General features: G+C 38.6%; 1 protein-coding gene across 2 annotated transcripts in view; it reads left to right on the forward strand.

Annotated features, from left to right (window-relative positions):
* Window positions 1–14,689, forward strand: part of OXCT1 (3-oxoacid CoA-transferase 1) — a 128,174-nt gene that overhangs the window by 99,903 nt on the left and 13,582 nt on the right. For both annotated transcript variants that reach the window (XM_088023515.1, XM_028097962.2), the window contains exon 14: window positions 5,249–5,338. In XM_088023515.1, the coding sequence (XP_087879641.1) occupies window positions 5,249–5,338 (90 nt within the window). The remainder of the gene's footprint in view (window positions 1–5,248; window positions 5,339–14,689) is intronic.

Genomic DNA, 14,689 nt, shown 5'->3' on the forward strand with positions numbered 1-14,689 from the left:
AAATTGTAAATCTTTTATTTTCTCTAAAAGAGAGTTCTAGCCTCTCCTTTACATTTAAACAAATATTGATATTATATTTCTTATTTTTCCTCACTCCTACTACTCTTTAGCCAGGAGCATGTTTAGAGGCCCTTTCTTTCGTATTTTTTCATAATGGGGAAGTGAGATAGAAATAAAGAGGCTGACATTTGGATTGAGGTGGGTACTTAACGTTCTGGTGTTTAATATTGAGCCACAAGACCTAGTTTTATTATTAAATCACTCCACAGTTATCTTTCCCTTTTTATTCCAGTAAGTCATATAGCATTAATTTAAAATGCTTTAAAAATTGTTTCTGTATATTGTACATTGTTTCTCACTTAAGACCAGAATATAGATAACAAATCTGCAAATAAGCCATTACTACCTATATACTAATGATAAAGGTGATGGCAAGAATCATTTTCAGTATGTTTTATATTGTATTTTATACAGCATTCCACAGAACTGTTCAAATGTATTCATTTTACCTTTCTATAAAAACCTTAAAACATCGCCAAAGGTCATATTTAGAATTTGAATTACCGTCATTGGAAGTGCAATTTAATATTTGTACTTGATGCATTGAGGTTTTTTGTTTTTTGTTTTTAAAAGATTTTATTTATTTATTTGACAGAGACAGTGAGAGAGGGAACACAAACGGGGAATGGGAGAGGGAGAAGCAGGCTTCCCGCGGAGCAGGCAGCCCAGTGCGGGGCTCGATCCCAGGACCCCGGGATCATAACCTGAGCCAAAGGCAGACGCTTAATGACTGAGCCACCCAGACGCCCTGAGGGTTTTTTTTTCCCTTTTTTTAATGTTATCATGTTATTAACATAATTTCTTTTACTTTCTTTCAGAGTCTCCTATTAGGAAATAGGATCAAAGTAATAAGTAAAATATCTTTAAAATATTGATTCAGGGGCTCCTTGTGTTCCCTCTCTCACTGTGTCTCTCTGTCAAATAAATAAATAAAATCTTAAAAGAAAATAAAATAGTTTAAATCTACTTTCTAGAAAAAGATAGATAACCGTATTCATCTTTTATTCTTCCTATTTTGCTACCTGGTTTATAATTGACCTTGAATAAAAAATATTTGTGAATTGAGGATAATGCTTGAGTCAGTATCTTTTTAGAAAATTTTTTAAGTGTGTCGTAATAGAGCACGCAGCATTTCTAGTTCATCTTATTGCTGTGTTCTTTGTATACTTGATACCGGAGTCAGTCCTTAACTGCAAAAAGATGAGTTGGCCATGAAATGAGTATCCAGCAATCATCTCTCCATTATGCTAGCCAGAATACATTTCAGAGCTAAAGTTGCACCATTCAAGATATGTATGTTTGCTGATGAGATTTTAAAAGAAAGCCACACTTTGTGTCACCCTGGCCCAGTGTTTCAATCATGCCCAGAATCTCTTCTTCATCACAGGCCTATTTTTCTCCAAGAATCACTTTTCCTCTTGTGATTTATGTAAAGGTATATTTTTAGCTTCGTAACCTCTCTTTTATCAGCTTCTTGTTTTGTATGTCGAATAGGATGTTGGATTTTGGGGAGGGAGTTAGAGATGGCTGTGAGGTCTGTTTCACATCTCTGTAAAATGGCAAGCATTGTGTTGGACATGTGGATAGAATGGTAAATTTCGATATCTGGCATAGTCCCCTCCCTCAAGGAGCAGTAGGTATAATGTAGGCCTGTTCCCTCCTCTCTTGTGCAGTCTAACAGTTCTAATTCTACACCCAATTCTATCCCTTCCATAGAACTTATTTGGGCACCACATCATTATATTAGTCACACTAGCTGCTGTAACAAGTAGGACTCCTCAATTTCAGTGACTTAGCACCCTATACTTTTACTTTTCACTCATATCATACAGTGCAGCGTGTTTCTGAGTAAGTGGGTTCTGCTGCACACAGTCATTTAAAGACCCTGAAGAACCCTGGAGGAAGCTCAGTCATCCTCCAAGGTCACCTTGGATGTCAGTGTCCAGATTACAGAAGGCAAAAGAGCATAAGGAGCCTGGAAATCACAGGTATCACCTCCCTCTCTCCATTGTCTAGAGCTCAGGCACATGGCCACCCATAACTTCAGTCCATAACCGGGAAATGCAAGTCATTGAGCCCCAAAAGAGTGGCTGCTAAGGTGGGTTGAAGGGCAATGATGAATTTCCCACCTGCATTGGAGAGTTAAGTCTCATCTAACCCTGTTTCTTTCTGCTGAAATAGATAGAATGAACTGTTTTCCTTTAGTGATTGATTCTGTTTCAGAAATCATCTGGGAACCGAAATGGAAGGAAATAGGTTATTTTCTTTCTCCGATACAATGAACTTACTTTAAAAAACAGGAAAACCAAATATTTGAAGGTGTTACTATTAACCTGCTAGAAATGCTTTCTCCTAGGCGATGCTGAGTTCTCTTGGCCATCTGGCACACTGCCGTTGTGCAGCACCTCCTCTGTGAGATCCCTGGGAGCCGCCTCTTCCCGCCCGTTTCCCCAGGGACAGACAGCACTGGCATCCTCCCTGCTCTCTGCTAGGACGTGAACATGCCTGTGTTAATTTAATCCACTCACCCCTCACTCATCCAAGCACTGAGAAGATTAAAAAAAAAAAGGTTGAAATTCACTGTGTTACAATTACAGACTAACTAGCAACCATGCAGGGTGAAAAGGCACTTAGCACTAAGGCTCTTGGGGATGAGGGAGTTGTGGCAATGCTTCTTTTAGAGGGAGGAAGTTTCGGGCGCCTGGGGGGCTCAGTGGATTAGGCATCGGACTCTTGATTTTTGGCTCAGGTCATGGTCTCCGGGTCGTGAGATTGAGCCCTGCGTCAGGCTCCCCACTCAGCGGGGCATCTGATTCTCCCTCTCCCTCTGCCCCTTCTCTCACTCTCTCTCTCAGATAACTAACTAAATAAATAAATAAATCAGTCAGTCTGTCTGACTGAGGAAGTTTGGTCCAAATCTCCTTGATTACTCATGGATGCTTTTCCTCCCCCAGATGATGAAGTTTATGAGAAAAAGAGTCCTGTTGTGATCATCTCTAACTCTAGCACCCAGTATAGTGACAGGCTCATCATACTAGACATGCAGTAAACCAGATAGACTGGATGATGATATATGTCAGTGAATTTATAAATTTTATTTATTCCACAATTTTCTATACATTATCTCATGCACTTCTCATAACAGCTTTATGAGAGGGCAGATATTCTTACTCTTGGTTTATAGGTAATGGATTCAGAGATAATTCAGAGAATTTGCCAATGTCCTTCAGTGGGCTAATGGAATAAATCTTAGGTGTTCTGCACCTAAGCTTATGTATATGGGCAAGAATGTTCTTTTTAGCAGAAACAAAAAGACGGTTCTTCTGTCATGTTCTGAAGCTCTGTATATTCCTGCCAGCACAGTGTTTTGTACCCAGTACGTGTTCTATAAATATTTCTTAAATAATTGACGATGATTTAAAAATGTATAAATCAGATTCACCTGAATTGGACAAGCTTCTTATTAGAGACTGGCATAAGCTTTTACCTATCATCGTTGTGCCACAGGTTAAAAAAAAATTTGCCTCTGGTATATTCTAATTCAAGGATTTTTTTTTTTTTTAATTCAAGGAGTTTTTAAAATGCTACTTTGGTTTCTGCTTTTCTTTGGCTTCTTCATTCTGCTAGCACTTATACCCTTAGAGTCTTCCCAAGGACACTGTGAAAGCTGAGACTGGATGGATGTTCTTACCACAACAGGTTAATTCATTTTATAATGGACTTGCTTTAATGTCCTTTGATGCTCTAAAATCTCAAACTTCCTCAGTATTGGAGTTTATGATAGACAATGATTGCTTCCATCTCTGAATTACTCAAATTTCATCCTATAAAGGTAGAGAAAATATATTTCTCTACAGAAATATGAAAATAATATACCTAGCTTACTAAAATTGCAGCTAACTAAGGATGAAGGCATGGCTCATAGAAGTATAAAATTACATAGATATTCTGCTTTATCGAACGTACATGTCTGAAGACAGACTTACTTTGGACCTTCCATTTCTGTCCCGCTCCCTGCTCCCCTCCCACTGCTACCCCACAGCCACTTCAGCTGCAGCCCATCTCATTTAGCGGAGATGGTCCACGAAGACATCCTGACCACTTGCTCTTTTCCTTTATATAATGCACATCTAATTCATGTTCGTGCAGTGTTGGCATTGGCCTCTAAAATGTTTCTGAAATCACAGGGTTTGAGACCTCTATGTTTGAGAGCCAGGTGTGAGTACATTGCCTAATCTACTTGTAGCTATGAAATTACGGAGAAGGAGCTGAGAGTTTACTGTCAAATCAGCAAGAGGACTTGGATTAAAAAATAAATAAAATTTTAAGGAGGCTTCAATGTTAGAAGATATTTCTCTTCAGTATACTTGAGTAAGAATTTATTTCATCATCTCTAGAAACACCTGCTTTTTTTTAAGACTCTGTAACCAGGAGACAGAACAGACAGTAGGAATTATTCAGAGTGTGTGGCCCGTAGAATGTGGCTGGTAAATGTTTAATGAATGAGGAGATGGACAGGTGAACAAAAATAGAATGGTGATGGTGAAAGGCCCAGAACTCTGCTTCTGTTTTCTGTTTTTGCTTAACAGCGCTATACTATTTGTTTTGTTTGACTTATTTTTCTAAGAGCAAGATAAATGCCAAGTTTTAGAAAGACAGACCCACCTTTTCATATTAATCATTTCGAGGGAAACACCATTAGTGCCTTAGCCTACTACCTAATGGTATTTTAATCTGCAGGAAATCCAAGAGAGTGCTTTAGAAAGTGTTTGTAATTGAAGAATCAGTGGTGCCGATTATGTGTTTAAATAGAGGGAAGTGGCTGTCAGGGGCATGTGGATTTCAATCTGCTATTATTGTAATAATAAAGTACCAGAATTCTGAAATGGTTCTTAAGATTTTTCTGATCCACTGATTGTGTCTTATTGCTCATATATCATCAACAAAATGTTAGCCACGTGTAATAAAAGTGACATCATAGTATTTGTCCTGAACTTACCCTTCAATCATAGAATAATAGAGAAACAGAATATTAACATTGTAAAGGTTCTAATACTAAGCAATAAGGGTCAGTGAGTTTTCCTCACTCATTATTCCAGTGACTTATTCTTGCCAGTTAATTTTGTTCTGCCCCATACTAAAATAAGTGAAAAAGAATTACATCTTCTTTTCCATTTCTGTTTTGCAGGGGAAGATGGTGAAAGGAATGGGAGGGGCTATGGATCTAGTGTCCAGTGCGAAGACCAAAGTGGTGGTCACCATGGAGCATTCTGCAAAGGTAACATGTGCTACATTTGGAAATTCCCAGTATGCCGAAATCCTGTCATCAGTTGTGGTTTTTATTGTTTTCTCAGGCTCGTCCAAATTGATAGCATTTATATTTTAGAGAGAAAGGTTGCAAATAAAAGCAGTTATTTATACTCATTCAGCTAAGTGGTTCTTTAACTTTGAGCGAAAGAAACAGTGGGGTATTCTTTAATTATTTGCATACACAATAAAAGTAAAAACTATAATGTCTTCAAACTCAGTGAAAAGATGTCAGGGCAGATGTTGCAATTCAGGTTTAAAGATGATTAGAGTGGCTACTCTCTGCATGCAAAATGAAAAACAACAGAATATGGCCTTTCAACAACAGTTATTTTCAAGTGGACAATATGGCCTCTTACTAAGACTGTGAAGTGCCATTTTGGGAAGGGTGAGAAAATGGTGGACTTGGTGATAGCAAGCGTCCTTATTCTGAAAAGTAAGATACTTTTATTTTGAGTGCTGATTATGTATTAAGTACTTCTATTATTTGGAATGACAAACCACAAAAATCGTGGAGCTTACACTTGGTGGTGGTGGTGTGGTGGTGATGATAGTTATGATGATGATGATGGTATCATCATCCTACAAAATAACAGCATTTATTGAGCTTACTGTTATTGACAGTATACTAAGCACTCTGTGTGTATTTGCATGTATAAGCCCATGAACCTGATACAGGTATTTTTTATGGTTTCTAAAACAGCTTCAGAGAGGTTAAGTTCCTTGTGTGAGGTCGTATAACTAGTGGAACTGAGATTAGAACTGGGTGTCTGTGATTCCAAAGTCCAGTCTTCTAACTACAGAGCTGTCAGTATAACTTTGTTCCTTGTTCCCAACTCAGTGTTTTTGAACCAACTGAGCTAATTGCCTTTCTGACCTGAATCCGTGGGTTTCTGATGATTTGCAAAATTGATACTGGGTGGTACTCTCTTCATTGTCTACGCTCTTTGTTCATTTCCCTTTATTTTTTATAATTCTTAGTTTTAACATAAAATCTACCTGTTCTCACCTTGAGACCTGCTAATTTGAATGGAAATGTTAGTTCATTTGTCCTGAGTTTTTTTTGTTTGTTTGTTTTGTTTGTTTGTTTTTTGAGAGACAGAAAGCATGCGCTGCCGGGAGGGGCAGAGGGGCAGAGAGAGTCTCATGCAGGCTCCACGCCCAGCATGGAGCCTGACACGGGGCTTGATCTCAGGATCTTGAGATCACGACCCAAGTCAAAATCAAGAGTCGAAAGCTTAACCGACTGAGCCACCCAGGCGTCCCTTGCCCTGTTTTTATTTAGAGATGCAGCATTCTGGGAGAGTTTGCATCTGTCTTGCTTCCCATGAGGGAGTTCTGTTACAGAGTGATGTGTGCCATGAAATGGTTTTGTTGTGAAAACTGTAATAAATATGAAAATATCATAAATTGTTTTGTAAACAGTGGAAAGTAAGCAGTAGAGCATAAATATGAAACAATAGAAATGAAACCAACACAGGTGACTTCTGAGAGATGCCTTGCAAAAGCATCCAGGATACTTCATTTCAAAGGCAAAAAGATGCCAAGCATGCAAATAAAATCCAAATATTTTCTGGAACATAATGTCTAATTTGGAGAAAACTCTTTCTGACTTCCTTTTTGTTGTTACTTTAATGTTGATGCATAAGCATTGAAGCCCAACTCATTTTAGATTATTGTTGTGCATTCGTTTTCAAAACATTAGGCCTGTATTTAGCAAATTCTTTCTCTCTCTCTCTCTCTCTCTCTTTTTTTTTAAAGTCTTTTGTCTCAGTCAGAATTTCTGAAACAGGAAAAGAAATGGTTCTTCAAACTTTTGATTAGAAATCCCTAATTAAAGTTTTTTACAGAAACAAGATACTTTTACTCTTTTCTTCCTAGGCAGTTTTTTGGTGTCTAGCTACCTTTTTTCTTAGGCTTCTTTTCATCTCTTAACATGTCCTTCTTCTGCCCTCTAAAAATGGCAAGACAATGAAGGAAAGTAGTAACAGTTTGAGTCTTTATGAGGTACAAGGGCTTGTGCTTGGCATTGTACATACTGAATCTTGTTAGCTTCTCAGTGACCCTCTTAAGTAAGACTGCGATGTGGGCAGGTTAAGAAACTTGTTCAGGTATGTGATAGAGCTAGGGGCTTCATTCAGTTTGTTCAAGCTTGTGTTCATTATATCATACCAGGCTGCAACTTCATCAGAGCTAACTCTGCACCAGTGTTTCACCCAAATCTGCCCTTTTCTGGAAGCTTCAGGTTTCAGAATGATCACTTTCCCTTTTTGAGTTTCCCCTAAGACTCTTCTTGCTTTGGTGAGACAGGTACCTGCAAAAATACCTGTTCTTCTCTAGGCTCTTCCTCAGATACCTTCTTGTCTTGCTCCCTCAGTTCACTCAGGTCTCTGCTCAAAGTGTCAGAAGAGCTTTCCCCCAACTATTCTGTAAAACAGAAGTACCCCCTCTTCTGATGGACCGTCATCGCCTTCTTCAATAGAATGTAAGTTCTGTGAGGGCAGGGGATCTGTCCATTGTAAAAGCTGAAGCGAATCATGTCTTACACCCATTAGGACTCAATAAATACCTTTTGAATTCATTAATTCTTCAAATAATAATGAGACTTTGAACATGTAGAGCACTTTTAACTTTTTTGAAGCAGTTTCATGACTGCCTCCATATCTCATCATTACAATACTCTTGTGAGGTAGGTCTTGTTTACTTTGCAAAGGAAAACAAACCCAGTGCCATAGAGGTTAATTATTCCGGTAAAAGTCAAGTACAAAATTAGGAACAAAAGCAAGCTGAGAATCCATGTATCCTGCCTTTGGGCCCCCATTTTTTTCTAATAACCTTTTTTGTCTGGCAGGTACCATTACCACTAACAATATAAAAGAAAGTGCTTTGTTCTCAGTATTGTATACTGGAAATATTTCCTAAGGGTATAACTTTCAGAACACAAAAGCAGAGAAATTCGGTCATAGTTGTCATTTATTGGAAACAAGCAAAGCTTGGGTACCTATTTTAGAGAGCATAAATGAAAGATCTCTTTCTAAAACAGGTTTAGATTTTATTTTTATTACAGTAGGAGGTCTGGATTCTGAAAGGATGAAAAGAATCATAATTATATTAAGATATTGGGAGTAAGTCTTTATGAATAAGTTTTTGATTACGTCTAATCTATATCTGATAGCAAAGGTGTCCTATAGAAATCTTGAATGCAGTTTTACATTGTCTTTACTTTATATGGAGAGGAATTATATAAAGTAAATGAGGTTTATTAGTCCTATTTATTTTGGACCAAATGTGTTACCAAAGGCCAACAAATGTGAAAGATTTTTTTAAAAAATTCTTTCCTGGGAAACATTCTTGGAATAATTTTCAGCAGCATTGAGAAGTATCCCAAGGTAAATAAAGTATTTCTTTGTTGGAATAATTTATGATTAACATGGTTTCAGCTGGTTTAATTGTTTTCATTCATAGAAGCTTGTCAATATTTTATAAGTTGTTAATGAGACTATTTTGTGGCTAGGATCTGTTTAGGGAAAAAAATATTTACCTTTAAAATATAGAAATCCTTACATGGTTTTGCCTTTTTATTTCTCCATCAATGATGGAAATGCCTGCCAAAAAAATTTTATAATGGAAAAGAAAGCAAGCAGAACACAGTCCAACAACCAATAAAGCTCTTTAAAATGTCTTATAGAAATTTAATTAAGAAAATAACTCTAAATTCTGAGGCTTTGAATATCCACAGTTCTTAAAAGGAAAACTAACTCACAGAGAAGCTTTCTGATGTACCACAGCAATCCATGAATGGAAAGAGAAAATCACTCCTGTTCACGCCTGGGCTGTACCATCCTTAGGCTAGAGATCATAGGATGCAATCTTTAGAGAGAAAATAAAAGGCCATGATAAAGATTTTTGTGTTATATGTAAGAAAAATGGCCATCTATTCTAAGATCTCAAAACCCTGAAGACTATTTTCAGGGAAATGCCTTGCTGTATGTACTGTCTCATTTGGTTAGCCTTCCCATTGAGAATGTGCCTGTAACCGCAAACTGTTATTACATCCACATATTAAACCATTTTGTAATAGCAACTGTCTCTACTTCAGAGCTAGCTGAGTCTTTCTGCTCAAGTCCTTTGTGGATTATTGGAATCCCTACCAAATAGGTACTGTGTAAAGGCCAAAAATACCCCATGAGTATAAACTCAGTGTGAGTAATATCACCTTTTCCTTTTACCCCGCATATCCTGGTTTTCCTTAGCCAATCCCATGTTTCTTTTCTGTTTCTTTTCAATCTTCATAGTGATTTGACAGTCAGTGTGTTTTGTAATACGACATTCCCTGGGAGGTGTGTTTTTGTGTGTATGTATATGGACGCTTTTTCACTTGGTGAAAGCATTGAGACCAGTGGGGAGAAGGAAAGACAAGGGACAGTGACATTCAGGCTTCTTTTATCATGTTTTGGCAAAAACCCAAAGAGAAATCTGTCCTAGGTTTCATTGTGCCCCCAGACGAAGTATTGAATATTCTTTTGTAAAATTCAGCTTATGTAGCCCCTTTTCAGTGTGTTAATGCAAGCCTTGAAGCTGTAGGAGAGAGTGGGCAGAAGAGGTAGAATAACCATAATTCACCCAGCTTCTCTCTTGACTTATAGATGTGTATGTTTCATACTGCCGCCTTGAGATGTCTTTGCTTCTCCCTTTGATCGTACCTTTATTTATCTCCCCAAAGTCTTGTAAGCCCCATCACATACTTCTGCTAGCTGTGCTTCTCCGAGTGAGTTCAGAGATGTTGGGACTGTACAAGTACATACCTTGGGACTAGAAAGCGGCCTCCGGTGGTCCTTAGATATTCAGTCATGTGGTACTCTACAGCTCTAGCTCTGTTGGGGTTCCCTCAGTCTGAATTACAATATTCAGACAGCCAGTCCTGAAGAATAGGGAGGGTGTTACCATTTAAATGTGGGGTGATGGAGTCTGTGGTGGTGTGTGGTTCAAGTAGCATGAACAAAGGCTTTAAGACTTGGTCCCTTAAGGAGCAGAATTTGCCTTCTCTGTATTTGATCATTAGGGCTTTCCCAAAGAAGTTTCCTGAAAGAAGAAATATGTTGCAGCCACATTTAAAAAGCACCTAACAGAAAAGATGGGCATAAAATGGCGTTTTATTTAAAGCAAAACCTTATTACATGCACGCTCCGTTGCCTCAGGGGAATAAAATGCTGATATCAAATGCAAAAATCATCACGTTGTGAAAAAGAGAGCTTGTTGTTTGGGATTAAGTCCATTGTGATAACATGAAGCTTACCACCATGATAACAAGGGGGATTTATTATCATTTAACCAGAGCTGTTTGTTACTGAAGAATTTAGATGCAGGATTTCACACAAGTATCTAAAGAATTAAAGAGAGATCACCATGAAGCAAGTAATAGGAAGTACTGAGTCCCTAAATCATTAAAAAGAAAACGTGACTTCCCAGGTCTTTACATAAAACCTGTAAGTGACCAAGGGGGAAACAGAAAGACTGGAGAAGCAGATGGAAGAAAGAGATTTAGCTCTTCATCAAGGTTATGATGAAGTTAGCAAATATAAGGGCATAGTGAAATCAGGAGCCCCTGAGGCTAGTCAGAGCATTTTTAATACTGCACTTTGTATCCATTCCTCTACCTTTTGTGGCATTTCTTTATGGGGAAAGACAGAAGGAAGCAAAATGATCAGGATGAACCACACCCCACTGACCCTAAATATTTGTGTGTAGATTCCACCCCTCCTACTACTGCATTTTGTGCGATTTCTACAGTGATCAGGTAAGGTAGACAAGGCCATTGTAGGGGGAACCGCGGTACAGGAAATTGAAGGGACCAGGTGACCGTTCAAAGGCAGATGCAAGAGAAAAATAAATGGGTCTTTGGACTCTTAACACAGCGTTCTTTGCTACCACACTACCCTGCCATCTCTTTTTTAGGATTTATTATTTTTTTATTTTTTTTTAAAGATTTTATTTATTTATTTATTTGACAGAGATATAGCGGGAGAGGGAACACAAGCAGGGGGAGTGGGAGGGGGAGAAGCAGGCTTCCCACTGAGCAGGGAGCCCTATGTGGGACTCGATCCCAGGACCCTCGGATCATGAGCTGAGCCGAAGGCAGATGCTTAACGATGGAGCCACCCAGGCGCTTGTTCCTCCTTTGTGAGTCATTAATCTGTGCTCCTGCTATACCACATTGTAAGGCTCAGCCCGGCATGGTTAGAATAGAGCGCTAAAGGGGGAGTTAGTCCTATTTTGGCTTCATAGCTAACCTGTTGTTGAATATTGAAATTGTGACATTCTTTTGTCTTTTTACCTCTCATTTTCTCTCTTTCCTTGATCTGTGTTGTGTCTTAAAGCTAAATGTGAATGGAGTCCTCTAGTGACATTGTTCTCACTGCAAGAAGGCACTTGGCAGTTTCCTAGGCCAGCCATATGTGGTTTCATTAGTTCTGCGGTCTCAGGAATTGTGGTTAGACCATTTTCTGCACAATTACATGTCTAACTTCATATAGAGCTCCTAAAGAATTCCCCGGTAGATGGTAGAAATGTTAAATATGTTTTGTATAAACAATAGTAGCTAACACTTATAGAGCACTTGTTGAGTGCTGGACACTTGCATCTCATTTTGCAAGAACCCCATGGGGTAAGGCTGATGGGGGTGGGGCAGAGGCCCACACACTTTGCACAGCCAGCGTGGAGCAGAGCCAGCCTTTCCCCCCCGGGTTCTTTGGCTCCAGCCCACACTCTTAACCATACACTGTACTGTTTATATAGCAAATAGTCTAGAAAAGGTCTCTTCTGGGAGCTCACAGTTCTGTCTGTTGAAATTCCTGATTCCTCCTAAAACGGAGTTGGTTGTTCATTAAAATCCAAGTTGTTTCTTTCACACCAGACGCAGATCTTGCTCAAATAATGAGAACAAAGTAAGAGCTCCCTGCAAAAAATGTTCTTCAGAGGCCCACAGATTGTTCACTTTGTTCCCAGGCAGGCCCGGAATTCATTGTGACATGCCTTATTTGAGTTATATTAAATGTAAGGAGACCTGACAACTGTACAAGCTTGAATATTCATCATTAATTTCAGCTCTTTAATTAAGCTTCTCTGACACATGCAAACTTTCTTTGAAACTGGAAAGGAAAATAGAGCATTAGAAATGAAGTGAAAATGAGGTTTTATTTCTACAATTATAAATGTTCTTATACAGTAAGATCCAGAAGCATATAACTTGTTATTAAAGGTGTAATGTCTATCCATTTTATATGTATTTCACACTCATTTTGATTAAATTAAAGTAATAGAGTTTGTCTTTTTGAAATCCATCTGGGATTCCCAGTAGAATTTTCCCAGGAAAATTCCCATTTTCCTCCCCATTCATTTATTCAGAAAATACTTGGGTAATGCACATGACATCATGTGTGGTGTTTTTAGATCCAAAAAGAAGCAATAGAAGCATTTTGCCATTTTTTAATAGAAGATTTAGAATATGATGGGATAGCCTTCACCCTCGAGGGAAATATTAATTTAGGCTCCTGTTGCTTGATACTTAGAAAGAAGCTTAATCATAATCATAATCAGAGCTAATGTTTCAGCTGTGTTCCATACATGTCCCAGAGGCCACCTCTACACCTGGGATGTAGGGATGGGGGTTGGAGGATGGGGGAGAAGGGGGGAAAACCTGCTTTCCACTTTTTTTTTTTTTTGAGTATAGTTGATACACAATGTTATGTTAGTTTCAGGTGTATAGCATAGTGATTCAACAAGTTTGTACATTATGCTGTGCTCCCCAGAGGTGTAGCTGCCATCTGTCCTGAAACATTGATACATGGCTAGTACAGTATCATTGACTGTATTCCTTCTATTCCTTATGCTGTGTCCTCTCTTGCCATGACTTACTCATTCTGTAACTGGAAGCCGGTACCTCCCACTCCTCTTTACTGACTTTGCCTAACCCCCACCTACTTTCTGCTCTTTTTTTTTTTTTTTTAAGATTTTATTTGTTTATTTGACAGAGAGAGACACAGGGAGAGAGGGAACACAAGCAGGGGGAGTGGGAGAGGGAGAAGCAGGCTTCCCACCGAGCAGGGAGCCCGCTGCGATGCGGGGCTCCATCCCAGGACCCTGGGATCATGACCTGAGCCGAAGGCAGACGCTTAACGACTGAGCCACTCAGGCGCCCCACCCTTTTTATTTTATGTTTGAAGAAAGGGTACAGTAGCTAAAAGAAGCTTTGAAAAAATATGAATTTCGGCCAGCTCACACATTTTACTAATAAGCAAACTGAGGCTCAGACAAACCCTAGGAAAAGCGCAAATAGCCGTATGAGAATATGAATATAATCAGGGTGTACTACACTGCCTGGCCCTGCAGTGAACAGTTTTACATGGTCATTTAGGCAGAACAATGTACATTCTAACCACGGAGTTAACTACGAATTATGACAGCTCTACTGAAGAACTGCAGATGATGAAGGAGAATGGGTTTTGTAAGACAGTTAAGTCTTCATGTGCCATAATAAGAAGTTAGTAGATAGATGGGCACCTGGGTGGCTCAGATGGTTAAGCGTCTGCCTTCAGCTCAGGTCATGATCCCAGGGTCCTGGGATCGAGTCCCACATTGGGCTCCCTGCTTCTCCCTCTGCCTCTCTCTCTCTCTGTCTTTCATGAAAAATAAATAAAATCTTAAAAAAAAAAAAAAAAGATGCTGTTTTAAAAAAAGTTAGTAGATAGAGTCTAAAATGGATTAATCAAGAAATAAATAGCATGGTAAACACAATATTTAAAAACGAAGTGGTAACAGGAAAAATGTGTAGAGATAGAAAATGCTAAGAAAAGTAAAATAAAATGGATTCCTGTTGAGAACAGGTCTAAAAGTAAGGAGGGGAGGCTAGGCACTGCTGTATTTATGTATGTTTTACTTCTCTAACAAACAAAATTAATTTAAAAAAGGGTATTAGACATTTTGTTTTATGTATGCTTCCTATCCTTGGTGAATAATAGCTCATGTTTGTCAAGGAGACCGTTCCCTGAAAGAGAAAAATAAGCAGGACACTAGAAGTGAAATTTCTCATTACAGGATATGAGGACTGAGAATTGAGAAGTCCAATTTGTGGCAAGGTGTTTCCCACCTAAATAATTTATGACTTTGGCTATTCATTTGGTATTCTCCCTAAATTATTTCAGGGACAGAAACTGTCTCCAGAAAGAAAGCAAAAGTGTGACTGTGCAAACATTTTAAAACAGCCTGTACCTAAGGGACAATTTCTCTGATGGTTCCTGTTTGTCCTATCGTTATTCTACTTCTA

Source organism: Eumetopias jubatus, unplaced genomic scaffold, assembly GCF_037043125.1.
Source record: "Eumetopias jubatus isolate StellerSeaLion01/CBP00866 unplaced genomic scaffold, mEumJub1_p1.0 scaffold_5, whole genome shotgun sequence".
Taxonomy (NCBI): domain Eukaryota; kingdom Metazoa; phylum Chordata; class Mammalia; order Carnivora; family Otariidae; genus Eumetopias; species Eumetopias jubatus.